Source organism: Macrotis lagotis, chromosome X, assembly GCF_037893015.1.
Source record: "Macrotis lagotis isolate mMagLag1 chromosome X, bilby.v1.9.chrom.fasta, whole genome shotgun sequence".
In the NCBI taxonomy this organism is placed as follows: Eukaryota; Metazoa; Chordata; class Mammalia; order Peramelemorphia; family Peramelidae; genus Macrotis; species Macrotis lagotis.
In genome coordinates this window covers 630,118,763-630,140,774 of record NC_133666.1, presented here as the reverse complement: position 1 = coordinate 630,140,774, position 22,012 = coordinate 630,118,763, and the positions used below count along the sequence as shown (strand labels likewise).

At 47.0% G+C, this 22,012-nt stretch overlaps 3 protein-coding genes and 1 long non-coding RNA gene across 8 annotated transcripts; 1 reads left to right on the top strand and 3 right to left on the bottom strand.

The window, feature by feature from the left end:
* Positions 1-107: 107 nt before the first annotated feature.
* On the bottom strand, positions 108-5,636 carry LOC141500518 (calcium-independent mitochondrial carrier protein SCaMC-3L-like). Its single transcript, XM_074203729.1, has 7 exons — positions 4,123-5,636; positions 3,618-3,773; positions 3,332-3,484; positions 2,696-2,803; positions 2,137-2,304; positions 1,728-1,938; positions 108-1,361 (listed from the first exon to the last, which is right to left on the bottom strand). Exons 1-7 carry the CDS (start codon positions 4,195-4,197, stop codon positions 1,153-1,155), a joined length of 1,080 nt encoding a protein of 359 aa, XP_074059830.1. The 5' UTR covers positions 4,198-5,636; the 3' UTR covers positions 108-1,152.
* A 2,627-nt stretch (positions 5,637-8,263) lies between these two features.
* Positions 8,264-11,585, bottom strand: LOC141500519 (calcium-independent mitochondrial carrier protein SCaMC-3L-like). Its single transcript, XM_074203730.1, has 7 exons — positions 11,228-11,585; positions 10,721-10,876; positions 10,435-10,587; positions 9,799-9,906; positions 9,238-9,405; positions 8,844-9,033; positions 8,264-8,472 (listed from the first exon to the last, which is right to left on the bottom strand). Exons 1-7 carry the CDS (start codon positions 11,300-11,302, stop codon positions 8,264-8,266), a joined length of 1,059 nt encoding a protein of 352 aa, XP_074059831.1. The 5' UTR covers positions 11,303-11,585.
* Positions 10,789-21,852, bottom strand: SLC25A23 (solute carrier family 25 member 23). 5 transcript variants are annotated; one of them, XM_074203724.1, is made up of 11 exons: positions 21,588-21,852; positions 19,220-19,346; positions 18,360-18,447; positions 17,882-17,993; positions 17,047-17,205; positions 16,717-16,869; positions 16,341-16,448; positions 15,574-15,741; positions 15,205-15,355; positions 13,939-14,119; positions 10,789-10,876 (listed from the first exon to the last, which is right to left on the bottom strand). In XM_074203724.1, the coding sequence occupies exons 1-11, from the start codon at positions 21,759-21,761 to the stop codon at positions 10,852-10,854; spliced, it is 1,446 nt and encodes a 481-aa protein (XP_074059825.1). In that variant the 5' UTR covers positions 21,762-21,852; the 3' UTR covers positions 10,789-10,851. The 5 variants fall into 5 exon arrangements, with proteins under 5 accessions (XP_074059825.1, XP_074059826.1, XP_074059823.1 ...); XM_074203725.1 differs by lacking the exon at positions 10,789-10,876 and adding an exon at positions 11,648-11,756; XM_074203722.1 differs by lacking the exon at positions 10,789-10,876 and adding an exon at positions 11,764-13,845.
* On the top strand, positions 12,342-19,817 carry LOC141500521 (uncharacterized). The gene is made up of 3 exons (XR_012471950.1): positions 12,342-12,423; positions 13,978-14,128; positions 19,619-19,817. It is a non-coding gene; the product is annotated as an uncharacterized LOC141500521 (long non-coding RNA).
* Positions 21,853-22,012: the final 160 nt, after the last annotated feature.

The window sequence follows — 22,012 nt, the reverse complement described above, 5'->3', positions numbered from 1 at the left end:
GATGCTATAGTAGGATTTTCCTTTGGGAGTGGGTCAGACTAAATAGTTACTGAGGTCGTGACATTGGTGATATAACAAAAATCATCAATAAGTAGCAAAAAGAATCCAGTCCATGCCCAAGGATATACCCTCAACATTCCCAAATATAAGATTAGGTTTTCATTTTTATTTATTAAATTTCATCTTAATAGATTAGGCCCATTTTTTGAATCTAACTCTGATCCAGAGTGTTAGCTAAAGACATTCCTTTATTGAAGACCATCTTCCAAGTTCATTGAATTAATTCATTCCTCTTGGGTTCCAGGCATTCAACTATTTCTGAATTCATAGATTTTTTTTTCAAGGCAATGGGGTTATGTGGCTTGCCCAAGGCCACACAGCTAGGTAATTATTAAGTGTCTGAGACCGGATTTGAACTCAGGTACTCCTGACTCCAAGGTCAGTGCTCTATCCACTGTGCCACCTAGCTGCCCGAATTCATAGATTTTTACAAGATCGTTTCCATCTCTCCCACAAAAATAGAATGGGAGAGCTTACTCAATTCTTTTACTAAAAATCTAGGTAAGCTATAGCTATAGAATTACCCTAATAAACCTTGCTGAAAATGGAAATGAGATGCTGTGACTTGGGCCTCCAGCTCTCCTCCCACAGTCTCAGTGTTCTGGGTTCCATTTTCTCTTGCATGTTAACCTGGATCTCTGTTTCCTTTTTGTAGCTCAGCTATCCTAAACTACAAGTTTTCTTTCTACAACCCTAGTCTCTTTTGGGCCACCATCTGCCCTGCCGCAGCACAGTGGCCCAGACTCTAGTGTTGTCCCACAGCTATCTTAGATCACTAGTTCCCTTTAATTCAGGTACACTTTTAGCCCACACCTCATATTTCACCCACCTACACAGATGCCACACAATTGAAAACAATACTCCTTTATTACTACTTTCACTGTCTTCCCCAAACCTGAACCTGAGCACGGGGAAAATCCCACTATAGGGCCATCCCTGCCTTTCCCTCCCTGGTGCTAAGAGCATAGGAAAGGGTTCTGAGCTGGCCTTCTTTGTCTTTCATTAACTAGGCCTGATCCTGCCAGGTTCCCTGGATCAGGAACTCTGTACCTTTTAAGTCCTTTACCAGGCCCTTTTGGGGGTCTCTGCCTTCTAGCCCTCCACACAAGGGGAGTGGTTATGAGGGGAAGCCACCCCTAGAGCACTTTTCATGGCTTCATACACCATATAACTGATGCCCACTGCTGGCAGCACCTTCAGGAGAGTGGGAGTCACCCCCCTGTACAGTCCAGGTAAGCCCTGTTGGGCTAGAATATTTCTGAAGACTCCTCGCATAGTAGGATTTGCACCTTTCACGGTATCTGTGAAATACAGGGGGAAAGTACAGGATGAGCATCAGGGCAAGAAGTCTTATGCATCCCTCTCTGTCCCCCACCAAGCAATAGAAATTAAGATTTGATTTGCAGGGCCCCAAGAGGTGGCTAATCCACAGCAAAGGGGAAATGAAGGAAATCTAATTTCACCCTCTATGATCTACCCTGAAAGTCCAATAAGATTTTAGCCATCCCCCTTCCATATTTCTGTTACCCTGGACATCTAGCTTCCTTCGGACACTGGGATAGCTTTCAAGTATCTTTCCACCGTACAGATGGTCCTGGGCCCCTTGTGCCCATTGAAATTTTGATGGCAGGAAGATAGATCGAGAAAAAACTAGAGAGTTATCTTACCTTGGGCCTGCATCCTTGTCCTCACCAGTGTCAGGGGATAGCTGGCCATCTGGCCACAAGTGCTGGACAGAGTGATAGCAAACAGGTTGAAAACCATGCCGGGATTGTTTGAATCCTTGCTGGAATCGTTTGAGTCCTTGCTGGAATCGTTTGAGTCCTTGCTGGAATTGTTTGAGCCAAAACCTAAGTTTTGCCTGACCCACCTGAGTGACTATAAGGAGAGGAAAAATAGAAGAGGGCAAGGCTGAGTCAAAGATTTGTGACCTGAGCTACCCTTTTTTCCAAGTTCATCCCCTTGCCCTCAGTGAACCCCCCACCCTCCCCAGAGGTCCCACTCCCTCAGTGATCATCTAGTCTATCCCATCACTGGGAGAAGACCCGGGGTGGTGTCTATCCTGGGGTTCCTGACCTCATAGACAGCCAAGTCAGTGCAGGCATAAGGCACAATGCCCAACATGTTGGGCAAGTACCCCCGATAGAAAGCTCGGGCTCCCTCACGCTTTAGGATCTGGACCGCGCAATTTAGTAGTCCGCTGTACTGGCCCGACCGCCGGAGCATCAGCCGAGTCTTCAGTACCTGGAGTTGGAAGTCATGGGTTTGAGTCCATACTCTACTGCTTACTAGCCATGTGATTTAGGGCTAGTCCCTTCATTTCATAGCCCCTCAGTTTCCTCATCTGTAAAATATTCTTAGTTGGACTAGATGGTTTCTAAAGTTTCTTGCAGTTCTAAATCTTATGTCTATGAAGTGCCTGGGCTTGGAAAATGTCCGTGGGGAACAGGAGGGGTTGGACATAGAACTCGGAATTATTCATCCTATGCCCCTCCCCCAGTCTTGTCATACAGAGCTCCAGAGAGAATGGTGTAGTTTGAGAGATTCTGGGGAATGGGTCCCAGGCATTCATTCTTTCCCCAATCAGTCCCATCCAACCTAATTAGACAGAGGCAACCATAGATTAAGAGCTCACCTCCATGGGATTGATGACAGTCTGGGAGATAGCGGCCGCCAGAGAGCTAGCCAGGATTCGCTCATGAAAGGGATGCGGATTTTTCGGGTTGCAGAAGGATGTTTTACACTGTGGGAGGTGAGGGGGTGCCAGGGGAAAAAGGGTAAGAGAAGAGCCAATAGTCCCATTTTTACCCTCAAAAACACCTCTCCCAATTCCTTCCCAGAGCCCCCTCCTCCCAATTCTTTCCTTCTGATCTCTCAAACCCTCAGGATCATCCCTGCAACCTCTTGCTCCTTTTAACTTCCAAAGGCTGGACAGGAGGGCAGAAGAGAACCACAGAAGTGGAAATATTATAAATACTATTGGACAGGGATTAAAAAGAGAGAGGCTACAAAAAAGAGAGGGATTCAGAGTCAGGGTTCGGTGAAGGTCAGCTCACATACTAAGTAAGGTAAGGGTGATTAACTGGGGCTGGGTCAGAAACAAAGTGAGAGGATAACAATGAGGTTGGGAGTGAGGGTCAGAACCTGGATCAAGTGAAGATTCTAGGTTGAAAGTGTAAATTCAGGGTCTATGCAAGAGTGAAGACCTGGGTCGGGGGCAGAGTCCAGGACTAGAGGGGGATTGTGGGAATAACCTCAGCTTTTTCCTGACCTGCTCGAAGACGGAGAACTTGATGGCATATTCAGGCGCGATCTTGAGGACATTGATACCATTCCCTCGCCATAGGGAGGCAATGCCGCCTTCCTGAACCATGGTCCGAAATCCCCCCAGCAAATTCATTATGTTTGTTTTGGACGCATAGACCTGGATTCACAGGGAGATTGCGGGTACCCATCCCCACGGTCAGCTCTCAAATCTACTCTTCATCCCCATTCCCATCCACCTCACTTCCCTGACCTCATTCCTGTCTCCATCTTTGCCTCCCACCTGACCTCACCTGCATAAAGACTTTAGCCCTGTCCAGCGGAGCTGTCCCAGTACGTGAAACGGCACCAGCCACAGCTCCCGAGACCAGGTACTTCCACCAGGCTGTTTCGTTGCTCTCCCGCAGTACTTCTGCTGGGACCATCAGCTGTTCTCCTGTGTCCAGGACCTGACCAGACCAAGTCCCAAGGTCCCCACAAACCAGTTGAATATTCCAACCCACAGAAAACCGTCCTCCCAGTCTTTCATCAATGGGATTGAGTGGACCCTAATTAATGGCTATCTACTCTAAGATGCATTTTTGGTTGGAGATGGAAAGCCCTGGTCCTTACCTCACCATCTTCTCCCATTAGACCATCCCATAAGTCCCTTCCTTTCCCCATGGGACTTAGACAGCCAGATACTGTTTGTTCCTAGATGTCTAGGAGAGGTTATGGGCAATCTGACCTTTGCTTTCCCCAATAGGGATGGGAGGGGGCTTAGAGATCTCTTTTCTATATTTGACCCTGTGAATTCACCTGCTGTTTTGCCTGGTAGGAGTGAGGTCCAAATTTCAGGTCGCAAGAATTTTTATTCCTCCCCTGGCTTTCCATAATATCAAGGGATTGAAGAGATTTCTTTCCAGAGTTTTAAAAATCTCATTTCTCCTTCAGTGCTCTGGAAATTATGGGGATGTGCTGTGCCTTAAAAACTGTTGGGCCACACCCCTCTCCCTGGGGAGGAGACATGACATCACAGACTCAATAGTGAAGTCACTGAAGTCTGTTACCTCACGGAATAAAATAACATCTCATTTGCGAGGAGTGAAATTATCCAGTTTCACACTATACAATGTTTGTGGTGAGAAGGCCCTTATGAAAAAAAATCCATTTTCACTGTATTTTTGAGAATGGATGATATTTAATAATCATGCCAATAAATTATATTATTAAAACTCTGTAAGGTTCTTGAGTCAGCCAAGGTGATTGTTCTTTTCCTTTGTTGGTAATAGTTCAGCTTTAAGACTTCCTTTCTTATAACCATGTGCTGCAGGAAACAGAATTGGTAAAGTTAAGTGACTTGGCCTGATTCACTTAGCTACAAAAGGTGAAAATTTGAACTTGAACCTCTATTTCCTGAATCCAAGCTTGGTGCCACTAATACTATAAGATTCAACTTCTAGAATAGTTCTAAAGTTCTTATCCTTTTTGCGTGTATCCTGAAATGCTAGCTCTTCTCCTCTTTTCTTAGCTGTTAGTCTGATGAAGTCTCAGGACCTTAAACCTAAGAATCATGTTGTTTTTTCTAATTTTTCTTTTTCTTTTTTTAATTTAAGGCAATGGGGTTAAGTGATTTGTTCAAGATCACACAGCTAGGCAATTATTAAGTGTCTGAGGTCAGAGTTGAACTCAGGTACTCCTGACTCCAGGGCCGGTGCTCTATCCACTGTGCCACCTAGCTGCCCCGAATCATGTTTAAGTACATAAAATGAAATATATAAAATTACAAAGGAAACCAAAACATCAAATTAGTGAATCCTGTGAACTCTAGTCAAGGACTCCAAGGGTCCACGGACCCTAGGTTAAGAGCCTCTGACTTTTGGCAACCTTTTATTTTACAGGTGAGGAAACAGGGCAAAAGAAGTTCCTCAGCCAACTAGGAGACATAAACAGATTTAAACTCAGGTCTAATCTCCTAGAGATAAAAAGTATTAGCCTTGAAATCCATGGACTAGGGTTTAAGTCTTTGCTCCTAAACTCACTGTATGTCCTTCCTCAAGAATGCCATCCACAACCACAAGGGGAAAAAAAAACCATGGCATATGCTATACTATGCTTATTTTTTAAAAACTTATGTTTTTCCTTCTTAGCTCATGGTCTTGTTTCTTTCCCCTTAATTCTAATCCCTCTTACCCCAAATGATTAATATTTAAATATATTAAATACAAGTGTACATGTACAACTTTTACCAGAATGTTCACCAATGTGGGCAAGGGGTGAAAAAAGGTGAAATGGTAGAAAAATAGGTAACTCATAATTTGCAAATGGATGAATGCTGAAAAACTTCCATAGTATGTAATTAAAAAATAAAATAGAATTTCTATTAAAAAAAAGAATAGTAGGCAAGAATGCCTTGCTTAGATAGTTGAAGTTGGTAGCTCAGTGGATGGAGTGCTGGGTCAGCAGTCAGGAAAAGACCTGAGTTCAAACACAGCCTCAGTTACAGATTCAGTCACTGTGTGATTCTGGGCAAATCACACAGTATTACCCTGGAAAAGAAGATGACAAATTACTCTAGTATTGTTGGTAAGGAAACCCTATGAATATGGACAGTATGATCCATAGGGTCATATAGAGTCAGGCATGACTAAACAAGAACTGTTGAAACACTTTTTGTCTCCACAAAAGCCCAGCTTAGATCTTTTTTTTAGGTTGTTTTTTTTTTTGCAAGGCAAAGGGGGTTAAGTGCCTTGCCCAAGGCCACACAGCTAGGTAATTTTTAATGATTTGAACCTAGGTACTCCTGACTCCAGGGCCAGTGCTTTATCCACTATGGCACCTAGCTGCCCCACCCAGCTTAGATCTTAATAGTAGAGATCGGAATTTTCATTCTATTTAATGTAAACATAAAGAGCCCATCCTCTGGATCCAATCAGCAATCAGCTGTACCAGGTTTAAACAAGTCAAACTAGATGTAAAGAAGTCCTCAACCAGCAAGTGGGAGAGTAAAGTACTTTGGTCACTGGACAAAAGCAGATAGCCCACAGGGGAAATATTTTGTGTTTGGGTTGAGTTACACCCTGTATAGCTGTGCATAATTCCAAGAGTCCCTTTAGAAGCTCTGGGTCCATCATTAAGCAGTGAAACTGAGAACTTCCAGGCAGTTCCCATTGACCAGATGTCAACCTTATGAACTACAAAATATCGGAAAACCTGGACTTTCTGTGTTCATGGGAGCTAGTGGTAGTATACCATATTCTCAAATACAATGACTATCAGCAACCTCTGCATCAGAAACTGAGAGGTGCTCAGAAGAAAAATAAGATACAGGAAAGGTACCTTCAGGACTCCATGAGGATTCTGCAAAGGAAGAGAAGGATTTCCAAAACTAGGATTGAGGTTTACTGTCTAGCCATATTAGCTAAGTTTATGCCTTCTCTCTTGCAGAGACCTTACATATGCAAGAGAAAAGTTCTTCCCCAGTTTGGGTGGATATTTTAAAATAACTATCTCTTTGCAATATTTTCTCAGTAAACATCTTTTATGGAAAAGCTAATTGGTGACAACTACTTAATACTAGGGAGCGACTTGTAAGTTATAATAATGAGTTATAATCATAGAAACCCCAATCCCTAAGAGTCTCCCTGATGGGAGACTCAACTTGTAATAGTTGTTGAAGTAGCCCAGAAGGGGTGTTACATAGAAGAGGCAATGACTGAATCACTCTTGGGGTGCTGTGAAATCCACCAGATGGTGCTCAAACCTTGAGTTATTCCAGGTCATTCAATGAAGCATGCCCAAATACAACCAGATGTCCTATAGCCTTAAGGTTCTAACTCTACTAACTGTGCATTTCTAGTACCCTTGGGATTCACATTTCTGGTTGAGGGAAACTGAAAAATTTCAAAAAAGTAAATAATTCTCTTAATGCTTATGTCCCTTACTCATTTGGATTCCATATTTCTTCTCAGTTAATCCCCCAAAGATGGTGAGGATATTACAGATTCAGTCACTGTGTGATTCTTGCTATATCTAGCCTAACATGCATTTTCTACTATGAGAAGGAAAAGAAAATATAATATCAAAAGTACCAGAGTGACTGAGTATAAGTTACTGGTGAGTTTCTAGATCTTTGAATTGTCTCTTTGGGGTCAGCTTCTCTGCTCTCTATGTGAATGGAGGGTAGCTGGTACTATCAAGCATTCTCAACATCAGGTCATAGTGGGAAAAGGAGAGTTCTTTTACTACAGTCCCTCTTAGCCTAGTAGTGATGGTTGACTCTATGTATAGGTCACAGCTAGAACCTTCATCCAGTAATGGCCCCAGAAAGAACTCCTCTTGGCTGTTTACATGGTTCAGTTTCCTTCTCTACATCTCCTGAAGTTTCCCAGAGAACCAGTTACCAATGAATGAATCAACCACTCAGCCCTTCTTGGATCTGGCCCCATATTAGCTCATATAACCTAGGCTCAAGCTTGTACACTTCTCAGTGATGATGCTGTTCTCTGAGAGTCTAAATTAGCCAGAATGAGGAGCTATAAAGCACTATCTGGACCTTTTTTTAAAAATTTCCATTAGAGGGATGACTAGGTGGCACAGTGAATAGAGCTCTGGTCCTGGAGTCAGGAGTACCTGGGTTCAAATCTGGTCTCAGATACTTAATAATTACCTAGCTGTGTGGCCTTGGGCAAGCCACTTAACCCCATTGCTTTGCCAAAACCTAAAAAAAAACCCACTAAGGTTTATCTCATCTATAAAATGAAGGGGTCAGATTAGGTGTCCTCTAAGGTCCTTGTCATTCTTCATGTTTAAACCATATCTGCAATGATCACCTGCTCCAGTAAGTGTCAAGGAAGGAAATAAAATTACTCAGATTTAGAGCAAAAAGGGGCCTTAGGGATTATCAAGAACTCTGTACCTTTTAAGTCCTTCACCAGCACCTTTTGGGGGTCTCTGCCTTCTAGCCTTCCACACAAGAGGAGTGGTTATGAGGGGAAGGCACCCCTAGAGCACTTTTCATGGCTTCATACACCATATAACTGATGCCCATTGCTGGTAGCACCTTCAGGAGAGTGGGAGTCACGCCCCTGTACAGTCCAGCTATGCCCTGTTGGGCTAGAATATTTCTGAAAATCCTTCTCATGGTGGGATTTGCGCCTTTCACGGTATCTGTGAAATACAGGGGAAAAGTACAGGATGAGCATCAGGGCAAGAAGTCTTATGCATCCCTCTCTGTCCCCCCATCAAGCAAATAAGTGGAAATAAGATTTGATTTGCAGGGCCCCAAGAGGTGGCTAATCCACAGCAAAAGGAAATCAAGGAAATATAATTTCACCCTCTATGATCTACCCTGAAAGTCCAATAGGATTTTAGCCATCCCCCTTCTATATTTCTGTTACCCTGGACACCTAGCTTCCTTCGGACACTGGGATAGCTTTCAAGCATCTTTCCACCATATAGATGGTCCTGGGCCCCTTTGTGCCCATTGAAATTTTGATGGCAGGAAGATAGATCGAGAAAAAACTAGAGAGTTATCTTACCTTGGGCCTGCATCCTTGTCCTCACCAGTGTCAGGGGATAGCTGGCCATCTGGCCACAAGTGCTGGACAGTGTGATAGCAAAAATGTTGAAAACCATGCCGGGATCGTTTGAGTCCTTGCTGGAATCGTTTGAGTCCTTGCTGGAATTGTTTGAGCCAAAACCTAAGTTTTGCCTGACCCACCTGAGTGACTATAAGGAGAGGAAAAATAGGAGAGGGCAAGGCTGAGTCAAAGATTTGTGACCTGAGCTACCCTCTTTTCCAAGTTCATCCCCTTGCCCTCAGTGAACCCCCCCACCCCACCCTCCCCAGAAGTCCCACTCCCTCAGTGATCATCTAGTCTATCCCATCACTGGGAGAAGACCCGGGGTGGTGTCTATCCTGGGGTTCCTGACCTCATAGACAGCCAAGTCAGTGCAGGCATAAGGCACAATGCCCAACATGTTGGGCAAGTACCCCCGATAGAAAGCTCGGGCTCCCTCACGCTTTAGGATCTGGACCGCGCAATTTAGTAGTCCGCTGTACTGGCCCGACCGCCGGAGCATCAGCCGAGTCTTCAGTACCTGGAGTTGGAAGTCATGGGTTTGAGTCCATACTCTACTGCTTACTAGCCATGTGATTTAGGGCTAGTCCCTTCATTTCATAGTCCCTCAGTTTCCTCATCTGTAAAATATTCTTAGTTGGACTAGATGGTTTCTAAAGTTTCTTCCAGTTCTAAATCTTATGTCTATGAAGTGCCTGGGCTTGGAAAATGTCCGTGGGGAACAGAAGGGGTTGGACATAGAACTCGGAATTATTCATCCTATGCCCCTCCCCCAGTCTTGTCATACAGAGCTCCAGAGAGAATGGTGTAGTTTGAGAGATTCTGGGGAATGGGTCCCAGGCATTCATTCTTTCCCCAATCAGTCCCATCCAACCTAATTAGACAGAGGCAACCATAGATATTAAGAGCTCACCTCCATGGGATTGATGACAGTCTGGGAGATAGCCACCGCTAGAGAGCTAGCCAGAATTCTCTCATGAAAGGGATGAGGATTTTTCGGGTTGCAGAAGGATGTTTTACACTGTGGGAGGTGAGGGGGTGCCAGGGGAAAAAGGGTAAGAGAAGAGCCAATAGTCCTATTTCTATCCTCAAAAACACCTCTCCCAATTCCTTCCCAGAGCCCCCTCCTCCCAATTCTTTCCTTCTGATCTCTCAAACCCTCAGGATCATCCCTGCAACCTCTTGCTCCTTTTAACTTCCAAAGGCTGGACAGGAGGGCAGAAGAGAACCACAGAAGTGGAAATATTATAAATACTATTGGACAGGGATTAAAAAGAGAGAGGCTACAAAAAAGAGAGGGATTCAGAGTCAGGGTTCAGTGAAGGTCAGCTCACATACTAAGTAAGGTAAGGGTGATTAACTGGGGCTGGGTCAGAAACAAAGTGAGAGGATAACAATGAGGTTGGGAGTGAGGGTCAGAACCTGGATCAAGTGAAGATTCTAGGTTGAAAGTGTAAATTCAGGGTCTATGCAAGAGTGAAGACCTGGGTCGGGGGCAGAGTCCAGGACTAGAGGGGGATTGTGGGAATAACCTCAGCTTTTTCCTGACCTGCTCGAAGACGGAGAACTTGATGGCATATTCAGGCGCGATCTTGAGGACATTGATACCATTTCCTCGCCATAGGGAGGCAATGCCGCCTTCCTGAACCATGGTCCGAATTCCCCCGAATAAATTCATTATGTTTGTTTTGGATGCATAGACCTGGATTCACAGGGAGATTGCGGGTACCCATCCCCACGGTCAGCTCTCAAATCTACTCTTCATCCCCATTCCCATCCACCTCACTTCCCTGACCTCATTCCTGTCTCCATCTTTGCCTCCCACCTGACCTCACCTGCATAAAGACTTTAGCCCTGTCCAGCGGAGCTGTCCCAGTACGTGAAACGGCACCAGCCACAGCTCCCGAGACCAGGTACTTCCACCAGGCTGTTTCGTTGCTCTCCCGCAGTACTTCTGCTGGGACCATCAGCTGTTCTCCTGTGTCCAGGACCTGACCAGACCAAGTCCCAAGGTCCCCACAAACCAGTTGAATATTCCAACCCACAGAAAACCGTCCTCCCAGTCTTTCATCAATGGGATTGAGTGGACCCTAATTAATGGCTATCTACTCTAAGATGCATTTTTGGTTGGAGATGGAAAGCCCTGGTCCTTACCTCACCATCTTCTCCCATTAGACCATCCCATAAGTCCCTTCCTTTCCCCATGGGACTTAGACAGCCAGATACTGTTTGTTCCTAGATGTCTAGGAGAGGTTATGGGCAATCTGACCTTTGCTTTTTCCCCAATAGGGATGGGAGGGGGCTTAGAGATCTCTTTTCTATATTTGACCCTGTGAATGCACCTGCTGTTTTGCCTGGTAGGAGTGAGGTCCAAATTTCAGGTCGCAAGAATTTTTATTCCTCCCCTGGCTTTCCATAATATCAAGGGATTGAAGAGATTTCTTTCCAGAGTTTTAAAAATCTCATTTCTCCTTCAGTGCTCTGGAAATTATGGGGATGTGCTGTGCCTTAAAAACTGTTGGGCCACACCCCTCTCCCTGGGGAGGAGACATGACATCACAGACTCAATAGTGAAGTCACTGAAGTCTGTTACCTCACGGAATAAAATAATATCTAATTTGGGAGGAGTGAAATTATCCAGTTTCACACTATACAATGTTTGAGGTGAGAAGACCCTTAGGAAAAAAAAATCCATTTTCACTGTATTTTTAAGAATGGATGATATTTAATAATCATGCCAATAAATTATATTATTAAAACTCTATAAGGTTCTTGAGTCAGCCCAGGTGATTGTTTTTTTCCTTTGTTGGTAATAGTTCAGCTTTAAGATTTACAAAGTACTTTCTTCATTATAACCATGTGCTGCAGGTACTGTTATCCACATTGTACAGAAAAGGAAACAGAATTGGGAAAGTTAAGTGACTTGGCCTGATTCACTTAGCTACAAAAGGTGAAAATTTGAACTTGAAGCTCTATTTCCTGAATCAAATCTTGGTGCCACTAATACTATTAAGATACAACTTCTAGAATTCTCCTAGAAAAGTTCTTATCCTTTTTGTGTGTATCCTGAAATGCTGTCCTCTTTTCTTGGCTGTTAGTCTGATGAAGCCTCAGGACCTTAAACCTAAGAATCATGTTTTTATTTTTTTTCTAATTTTTCTTTTTTCTTTTTTAATTTAAGGCAATGGGGTTAACTGATTTGTCCAAGATCACACAGCTAGGACATTATTAAGTGTCTGAGGTCAGATTTGAACTCACTGGCCCTGACTCCAGGGCCAGTGCTCTATCCACTGTGCTACCTAGCTTCCTCGAATCATGTTTAAGTACATAAAATGAAATATATAAAATTACAAAGGAAACCAAAAGATCAAATTAGTGAATCCTCAGAACTCTATTTAAGGACTCCAACGGTCCATGGACCCTAGGTTAAGAACCTCTGACTTTTGGTAACCACAAGTGAGGAAGCTGAGGGCCAAAGAAGTTCCTCAACTAACTACGAGACATAAACAGATTTAAACTCAGGTCTAATCTCCTAGAGGTAAAAAAAGTATTAGCCTTGAAATTCATGGACTAGGGTTTAAGTCTTTGCTCCTAAACTCACTGTATATCCTTCCTCAAGAATATTCTTTCCCTATCTTTGAGAAAAAACAGTTAATGGGATCCCTTTCTGGTAATTCTCTTCTTTGAGTCTCTGGCTCCTAATTTAGGAGTTCATAATAATGAATAAATTGGCCCAGGGGCCTATCTAACATTGTTTATATGGTGCTCTTCTAGTTTTGGGGGGCATTTTCATGTTTCTGCTCTAACCCTCCTCACCTCCATGGATTTCTCCTCCTTTCACATCCCCCCTTTGCCCCCCCAAATAAAGACACCACACGAACTGACCCTGGGGACTTAGAAAAAAATGTATTCATTTGTTTCCCTTTGAAATGGTGCACACACAGGCAGATAGACTGGGGGTGAGGGAGTATGAAAAGGGGAAGAGGGACCTCTGGCTACTGCCTCTCCACAGGTCTTAGATTCTCTACTTTTAGAGGGAGATGGAAACCTTTAAATACCTAGATCCTCAGACCTTACCTACATGCCCAGCCTCAGAATCCAGCTTAAAAAATACAGTATGAACAGAGATTCTCAGAGAAGGATATGGAGAGAGAGAGAGAGAGAGAGAGAGACAGTGTGTATGTGTTGTGTGTGTGTGTGTGTGTGTGTGTGTGTGTGTGTGTGTGTGTGTGTGTGTGTGTGTTGGGAGAAGAGCTGTTCCTTACCCCATTAGAAAACTAGAACTGGATTGGATGATTTTAAGACTTTTTCTTTTTTCCTGCACAATTGGAATGTGTATGTTTGGAGGATGCTGGAGGGAGGGGCAGGAACCTAAGTATGGTTCAACAGGAGGTCCTCGCCCTGTCCTGGGTCCCTTTTCAAACTCATCTCCTACCCAAGGCTAAGGAATGGAAAAAGGGGGAAAGAAATGGGGAAGTGAAAGAAATCAACAGAAAGCTCATAATCAGCTTTGGGTTCCTGGGGAATCTCTGCCTGGGGCCATGGGGGTGTCTAGCTGGGATGGCTAGTGTGTCTCCCCAACCCTGCATCCCCTACAGATGTGTTAAACTGATCTGTCTGTACTGACAAGGGGAGAGTTGGGGCTGGAGCACAACAGTGTCACTACCATGGAGGGAATCAGGGCACTGGGGGGAAGGAGCCAGGGGAATCTGAACTGCTGCTGGGGACCCAGTGGTGCTGCAGTACAGGGGGTTGGAGAGGAGACCAGATCATCTCCATGTCAGTGCAGAGGGTAGGGAGGGCTGAAGAGCCACCACTATCCCCACCTCCACCAGAGGTTAGGAATCCAGGGCCAATGCCATGCGGAGCAGATCCTGGGATAGGCTCCTCTGAAGATCCAGTGTCAGTGACCAGCTGGGGTAGATCAGCTGGTTGCAGGCTCCAGGAACAGTCAAGAAATCTGGCACAGGGGGTTGGTTTTATCACCAGAATCCAGAAGAGAAGGGACAGGATCGAGTAGGGAGGGGGAAGGGGGAAACCCCTGGCCCCTCACCTGGTGGTAACCCCCAGGGCCTGTTTCATGTTCTCATAGACGACATAGGAGATGCTGACAGCTGGAATCACTTTCATGAAGTTGGGGGCTATGCCTCGATACAGGCCCCATACCCCCTCTCGGGAAAGGATGTGACGGAAGAGGCCCAACATGGTGAACTGTGGGGCACCCTCGATGGAAGCTGAGAGAGGTAGTATAGAGACAGTAGTTAGATACTGCTCAGGGGGGGTAGGTTCAACCCTTCTCTGATCCTCTTTGGGGCCAGACTTGAGGACTGGGAGATTGGAAGGGAGGTATATATATATATATAATGAAGCCTTAGATGGAGTAAGTTTAAAGTTGAGTCAGGACCTAACAGACCCAGGGGGACAAAAACCCCATCAGACTCAGAAACCACACATTAAGCCTAGTGATCTGTCAGATTCCTATTTGGCCCTCAATAACTCTCCATTAGTTGTGCCTATAGGGCAAGGTTGGAATTGGGGAGGACATATTACCCTGGGAAAAGGAAATCTCAAGGTGATACACCACTAAACCATAATAACTCTTTTTTTTTTAGGTTTGTTTTTTTTTGCAAGACAAATGGGGTTAAGTGGCTCGCCCAAAGCCACACAACTAAGTAATTATTAAGTGTCTGAGGCTGGATTTGAACTCAGGCATTCCTGACTTCAGGGCCAGTGCTCTATCCACTGTGCCACCTAGCTGCCCCCATAATAACTCTTCTTGAAAAACTAAGAAGCCTGAAACTAGGAACACATGGATAACTTCCAAACCCAAACCTCACAAGCAAGAGTGAAAATAAACCCATAGACAATCCCCAAACACCAGTTCCTAAAGAATCTGGTAATACATCAAAGCAGTTCTGAGAGCCCTTCTTCCCTTTGGCCCTTCCCAGACAGCCTTAGGGAGCCCCCAGGGGTTTTTTCCCCCTTAACATACTACCTCCCCTGTTCATTCTCAGGCACCAGGATTGGGGGGAAACAGGGAGGAGAATGGAGGGCCCAGAATGATATTCCTCAGTCAGGATCAATGTACATCCAAGAGAACCAGGAACCTATTCTCCAGGAACTTTCTCCTGCCCAGTCTTTCCACCTTGTTTTTTCTGAGACTTAGGTTTGCAAAAAGTGCCTGAGAGATTAGCCCATGACTCTTATAACTATTGGTTCTCTCACCCTGGGAGATAAGAAAATCGGGCCCCAGGGTGTATGAGCCCTCTGTCAGGTCCTTCCTCCTCAATCTCCTTCCCTCCCTTCAGACCTCACTCACCCTGAGCTTGCATTCGAGTTCGAACCAGAGCTAAAGGATAGCTGGCAATCTGGCCACAGGTACTGGAAATGGTGCCGCAGGCCAAGAGGACGAGGATCCCTGGGTCAGCTGAGTGGTGGCTGTCTTGCTGGAGCCACTTGTTCTTCAAGGTCTGAAGGAGGAGGACCCAGAGCTGGGGATCTCAAAGCACCTTTACAGCCTAATTCATGGGCCTTCCCTGGGAGTTATGTCTTCCTGTGCTACTGGAGGATAAATTGAGGCAGCATTGAGCCCTGAGGGGGGGGCAGTGAGGGGGATCCTTGGCTGAGGGGAGATTCAGAAAAGTATCCTAGGATTTTAACCCCATCGAGAAGGGGAGGACCCACTGACCTCATAGACAGCCAGGTCGATTCCTGCGTATGGGATAATGCCCAAGACATTGGGTAGGTAGCCCTTGTAGAAAGCTCTGGGCCCCTCTCGCTGTAGGATCTGCCTTGCACAGTCCAGCAGACCTTTGTACTGGCCAGTCCGTCGGAGGGTTAGCCGAGTCTTCAGTACCTGAAATGAGGCCACAGAACAGCTAGCCCCTGGACAGCTGACCTTAAGGTACCTCTCTAGAATAAGTAGACAGGGAACTCCTCCTGAGGGAACTATTCCCATAGGTATTCCTGGAAAAGCTATATAGGACAGTTACCCCTAAGATAAATGTCACCCTGGGACAGGTATAACTAAAACAGATTCCTGATAGTTACATCCTAGAACGAACTTGAGACAGTTACTCCTCAATCAATTAGGCAACCCCCCCCTTCTCCTTTTCCAGTGACCACCCTTATAACACTGCCTGCCATAAGTTACATTCTTAAACAGATAAGCCCAGAATGACTATACTCAAATGAATGCTCCCCAAAATAACTTCCCCAAAGATAGATACCCTGGAAGAGAGCTATCCTGGGACCAACTACCTCCAGTGCTTGTTGCTATGCAGTAGCCACAGCTGGAGCTGTTACTCTCAACCACAATCAGAGACTCCAAAAGGAAAGATGGTGCCCAGAACTCCTAGGAAGCCTGTGTCCAGAGGTCCCTTGCTGCTACTGCCTCCCTAGGCAGCCTTCCCTAGCGAAAAGCCCAAACCTTTGCCTGGCTTTGGCTTCTCTCACCTCCATGGGATAGATGATGGTTTGGGCTGTGGCCCCAGCCAGGGACCCTGCCACAAAGCGTTCCTGCACCCGCAGCGTCTCCTGCTGCCCCCGAATCGCCCACTTGATCTGAGGTGTTCACAGGGGATTGTCAGGATTCTGGCATCTGTGTCAACCATCCCTTTGAAGGGCCCCTCCCTCCTTCTTTCCCTGCCCAGCTCCTGGAGAGATAATATCCTGCCAAGGGGCAGCAAGCATGGGAAAAGATACCCATTCCCTCATGCCAATCACATATTTTCTCATGCTCATAACATGCTTCTCCACATCAATCATATTCCCACAGTCCAATGACATACTTGCTCACAGCAATCTCCCCCTTGCAAATATCGATACCCACCTGTTCATAGGCCATGAATTTGATGGCAGATTCAGGTGCAATCTTGAGCACGTTGATGCCATTTCCACGCCACAGAGAGAGGATGCCACCCTCTTTGACCATACTCCGCAGCCCCCCGAGCACATTCAGATGGTTGGTCTTGGAAGCATGAACCTGAAAAGGGAAAGAAAGGACCAACTTTAAAGTCTCCAAAAGATTTTGGATGCAGGAATCTGGATTGTGATCGAAGGCCTCCATGTCTAGTAGCTGAGAAATTAGGAGAGTGGAAGAAGGAATGTCCCATGACTTTAGCTGAGGATGGACTTTATCAGAGGAAGGGCTAGTCTTTACCTGCATGAAAACTTTTAACCGGTCAAGTGGGGCTGTGCCTGTCCTGGACACAGCCCCTGCCACGGCTCCTGCCACCAGTTGTTTCCACCACATGCCTGACAGCTTCTCCTGTTCTGAGAACTCATCTGGCACTGTCAGACATTCCCCTATATCCAGGACCTGACCAGGGGAGAAGGAGAATTAAGGCATGTCACTCTGGTAAGGAGATCCCCTCTCCCGTGGGCTCTATCACTTAAAGAGTCCTATCCAGCAGAGTCCACTTGAGAAGTCCTGTCCAGGTCATCTGACTGAAGGATCTACAAAGATCTCCTGGTTGGATCTTAACTAGAGGTTCATGCTTGAGCTTTCCAGGAGCCACCTCAACCTGCCAGAATCTAATCAAGGCACCCTAGCAGATTTTACCATCAAGTCCCAATCGAATCTCTAAGACCCATTACTTGACCCAAACACACTAAGGGATTCTGCCCAGGAATATCCTTGACCCTGCCCCCAGCTGCAAGGGAACTAAGGAGGGGGTCTCATACCCTCAGGCCTACCCCAGATGTTTTGAGAGCTCTGGTGCCTCTATGTTTCTCGATGCCCCAAGGAAAGAAAGAATGGTAAATCCTCTAAGGTGGATTAGGGCCTGAGAAGTCTTAGGGACAGGTAGAGGGAAGGGGGGGGGGGGCAGAATAGGGAGCTAGCTGTTCTGTTTGCCTCTAGCAGTCTTTCTTTGGGAACCTGGGCATTTGACTTTCTAACTATTTAAAGCACTATTTTCCCCTCCCAGGATATGACCTTGACCCTTTCCTTGCACTTGACTAAACCCATGGCCCTATACCCCCAGTCAGCGCACCGTTGAGTGCTTCCAGAACTTCAGTACATCTTCCATGTTCTCCAGGGGCTCTAGCAGGAAGTGGTCTCGCCATTCTTGCCAGTCAATGGTCATTGTCCCATCACGGTCCATGCTGGGAAGGGAGGGAGGGAGGGAGGGCTGGGGATTGGGAGGAGGGGGTGGATGCTAGGGTTCAGGTTGCAGGGTAGACACCTGGGTCTAGATTGTGTGTGCGTGTGTGTGTGTGTGCTTGGGTTGAGGCAGACACCTGAGTTCAGTCTGGGAGCAGATATCTGGGTTCAGGCTAGAGGAAGCCCCAGACACATGGTTTCAGGTTATGTGTTTATAGGCTGGGGACAGACATCTTGGTCTAAGATGGTGGCAGTAGGGAAGACAACACACGTTCAGGGTTTTTTATGGGGAAGGAGAGAATTTTGGCTTCAGATTGGTGGGGGGGAGGGAGGTGCAGACACAGGTTCTGGATACCTAGGACACTTACCTATGCAGAATCTTTTCTGCCTGCTGCAAAGAGATGGAAACACCCAGAGCTTGGAAGCTCTGTTGGATTTCTGAGGCATCAATATGGCCTGGGAGGATAATAGGAAAAAGATTTGCGTGGTTGAAGCTACTGGAACATCAGTGAGGGGAAAATGGAGATTGATACTTGGAAGAGATAAGACCCACAAAGGAAAGTAGGAAGAAGGACTCTTCCCAGGGGCTTGGGAATCTAGGAGAGAGGACTTAGAAGCAACTGAATATGAAACAACTAGCTGGGAATAAATAGATCCCTAATATATAGGCATTTGGGGGACAGGCTCCTCATTTTACAGAGAAGAAAAGTAGACTCAAGAGAATAAAAGGGACTTGTCCAAGGTCACCTAGGCAATGAGAAAAGGTAGAAAAAAAGATTTAAGCCTAGTTTTCTGATAGAAAATTCTAGGCTTTCTCTACTCTACCACATTGTTTCTCACATGCTATAATTGAGGAGAAGCCTTGGGTCATGACTGAGGGGGATGTGGAAATTAAAGAGCTCTAGGAACTGGGACCTGGGGCATCCTAGGAAGCAGAGAAGTAGGTGGATCCTTTGGGAAAAGAAGGAGAGAATAAAGAAAGGAGGGAAGGAGGGGCCCAAGGGCTGTTCTCAAAATAGTCTGTGAGTCACCAGGAAGAAGCTCCCCCCCCTTCTCTCCTCCCCAGGGCTGACACTGGATTGTCGCCTGCCTGAGCCCAATCAGTGGCTCCCCTAAAGCTTGGGCTGGGGCAGAAGGGATAGGGGAGAGGAGAGTACCCTGTACTAGAATCCTCAGCTCAGCCTAGCCCAGCCCAGCCCAGCCCAGTTCAGTTCAGTTTTGGCCGCACCATCCTGGTTCCGGTCCAGACTGTGGAACATGAGTAGCAGCCGTCTCTCGTGCTCCTGCAGGTAACGGGTAAATTCTTCAAGGGTCAGGCCCCCATCTTGGGCTATGCCCCCTTCCTGTAGGATGTCCTGGATTGGGGGGGAAGAAATAGTCAGTAGGGGAAGGAAATAGACAACATGTGGTCTGTAGAGAGGCACCCCTCTTGCCTACTTAAAGCATGAGGATTTAGACATGAAAGGGATCTTAGAGATTATCTCATTCAAGCCAATCCTTTTAGATGAGAAAACATGTGAAAGTGACTTGTCCAAGGTCATGTAGGTAGCAAATGGCAGATCCAGATTGATTGCAGGTTTTTTGACTCTAAATCTATGCTTTTCCCACTATTTCCTATTCCTTCTAGAGCAAGAAGCATGTACTGGGAATCGGGCTATCAGCTGACAAAACAGACCACCCTTCTCACTCTGCTTGAGGGATGGGGGAGACTGAGGAAGACTAAGATGAACACATACTATAACATGGAACCAATGTAAACACTAACAGAATGCCATCTGTGGGGTGTGGGGGAGGGAAGCAAGAAAGGGGGAAAAAATTGCAAAACTCAAAATAAATAAAATCTTTCTTTAAAACAAAAGATTAACATATGCTAGCCTCCCCTCTCTCTGGACACTATATTCCTACTCTCAGAGATAGATTCTTACTTCTCTAGTTGTTCAAGATTTACAAAGTGCTTATCTTGAGAGTTAGGTAATACAGACATCACTATAGTCATTTTGTAGGTGAGGAAATTAACTCTGAGGAGATAGAAATGAGGAGTAATATGTTGTAGCAGAAAAGATTTCAAGTTAAAAGGTCTGAGTTTGAATCCTGGCTCTGCAAATTATTACCAGAGTGGCCTTGAACAAGTATCAGGGCCTCCAAAATAGGGATAATAATAATCCTTGCACAACCTGATGCTAGCTGTGTGGCCTTGAGCTAAGTTTCTTCCGCTCTCTAAGCATACATAGGAGGAAGCCCAGCTCATGAGAGATGCACTCCCTAGGAGAGCTAACCCTTATTTTGGTCTTTACTAAGGCTGGACTCCCACCTCCAATGCACACACACACACACACACACACACACACACACACACACACACACACACACACACACACACACACACACACACACACACACACACTGGCCTCCATGCAAGCTAGCCAGAGTGGACCAACACTCCACCCCCCCATCCCCCACCCCCAACCAGCTCTGTGTTTACATTCCAGGCATCAGGCTCACTAAGTCTCATGACCAAAAAGGCTCAAGGAACGGAAAGCCAAGTGGGCACAGCTTCCCCAGGGAACAGTGTTCTTGTTAGATGGGACCAAGTCGGTTCTCTTCCAACAGGAGCCTGTTGATTACTGAAGGGAGGGTAGAAAGGAAGGGCTAAATTCCAGGGTCTCCAGAGGCCATTAAGAAGAGTTACATGCCCCAGGGGAGATCAGTCTCTAGATGGCACTAAACGTTTCCCCACCCCCCACATTTGACCCACTTTGAAGAGGCAGAACAGTATGGTGAAGAGAGTCCTGGATTTGGAGTCAAGACCCAGGTTCAAATCCAACTTGGCAACTGCTTACTAGTGTGACCTTGGACAAGCCCCTGGGCCTCAAAAATGTTGCTAACCATTACACAACTTTGGTGGGTCTTCATCCGGGCCCTTGTTAAACCAGAAGGCTGGACTAGAATGTCTCAAAGGACCCTTCCAGCTCTATATAAACGATCCCCTGTCGGGGTCTCTGCCCCTCAGCTGGTGCTGGGAGGTTCTGATTCATAGATAGTGGTGTGAATGGGGGGGGGGGCAACCGTCTGAGTCAAGCCTGGTCCGTCCCTTAACACTCATACAGACTTTGCTTTCCCTCCCCTGACCTACTGGGTTCCATCAGGGCTTGGGGTTAGCAATGATGGAGAGACCCCTATCTCCCGAGGGGCTGGAGCAGGTAGTTTTGGATGATTCCAGACTCTGACGGGAGCCACCAAGAGAGACTCGTGAGATGCCAGGCTGGGAGGAGGAAGGCATTTATGGGCACCTCGGCGAATATGGCCCGAGGTGATTTGGGGCTCCCCAAATCTTCCTACCTTTGGGAGGTGCCGGTAGGGGCATGCCAGGCCAGAGAAGGTGGCTGGGATGACTCCAGGTCTCAATGAGCACTGCCTGGTGCTAGTTCCCAGGCATGGGCACCACCAGGGGGCTGGTGATTCCAGGCTGTGGCAGGTGCTGCCGGGGCAGACGCTGGGGGAGGAGGCGGAGGACCTGTGCCACGGGGGTCTCCCTGGCTGCGAGTGGGACGCCACTGACCCGCTGCCCACCTGCCCCCCCCCCCCGGGCACCCTACCTGACCGGCGCTGTCCGGGGTCCTCGCTCCCAGCCGGGCCAGCGCCAGGCGAAGCTCGTGAATGTCCACCCGGCCGTCCTTGTTGCTGTCCAGCTCGTCGAAGAGGAGGCCCCAGTTCCGCGGGCGCTCGGGGTCGCCGGCGGGGGGGCGGCCGCCCAGGCCGGCCTTGGCCATGGCCGCTCCGCCGCTACCGCCCCGAGCCCGGCCCGGGGGCCGCCCGCCTCATGGCCCCAGCCGGGCCCGGCCCCCGGGGGAGGAGGAGGAGGACGGAAGGGGGAGGGGGCCCGGGCGGGGGGGGGCGCTCAGAGGATCCCTCCCCCTCCCCCCGCCAGCCTGCGGCACCCGCGCCCCGGGGACCAGCACGGCCCGCGGCCGGGCCCGGACAGCCGGCCGGGCCCGGAGAGCGCCCTGCAGCGGGGGGCGGC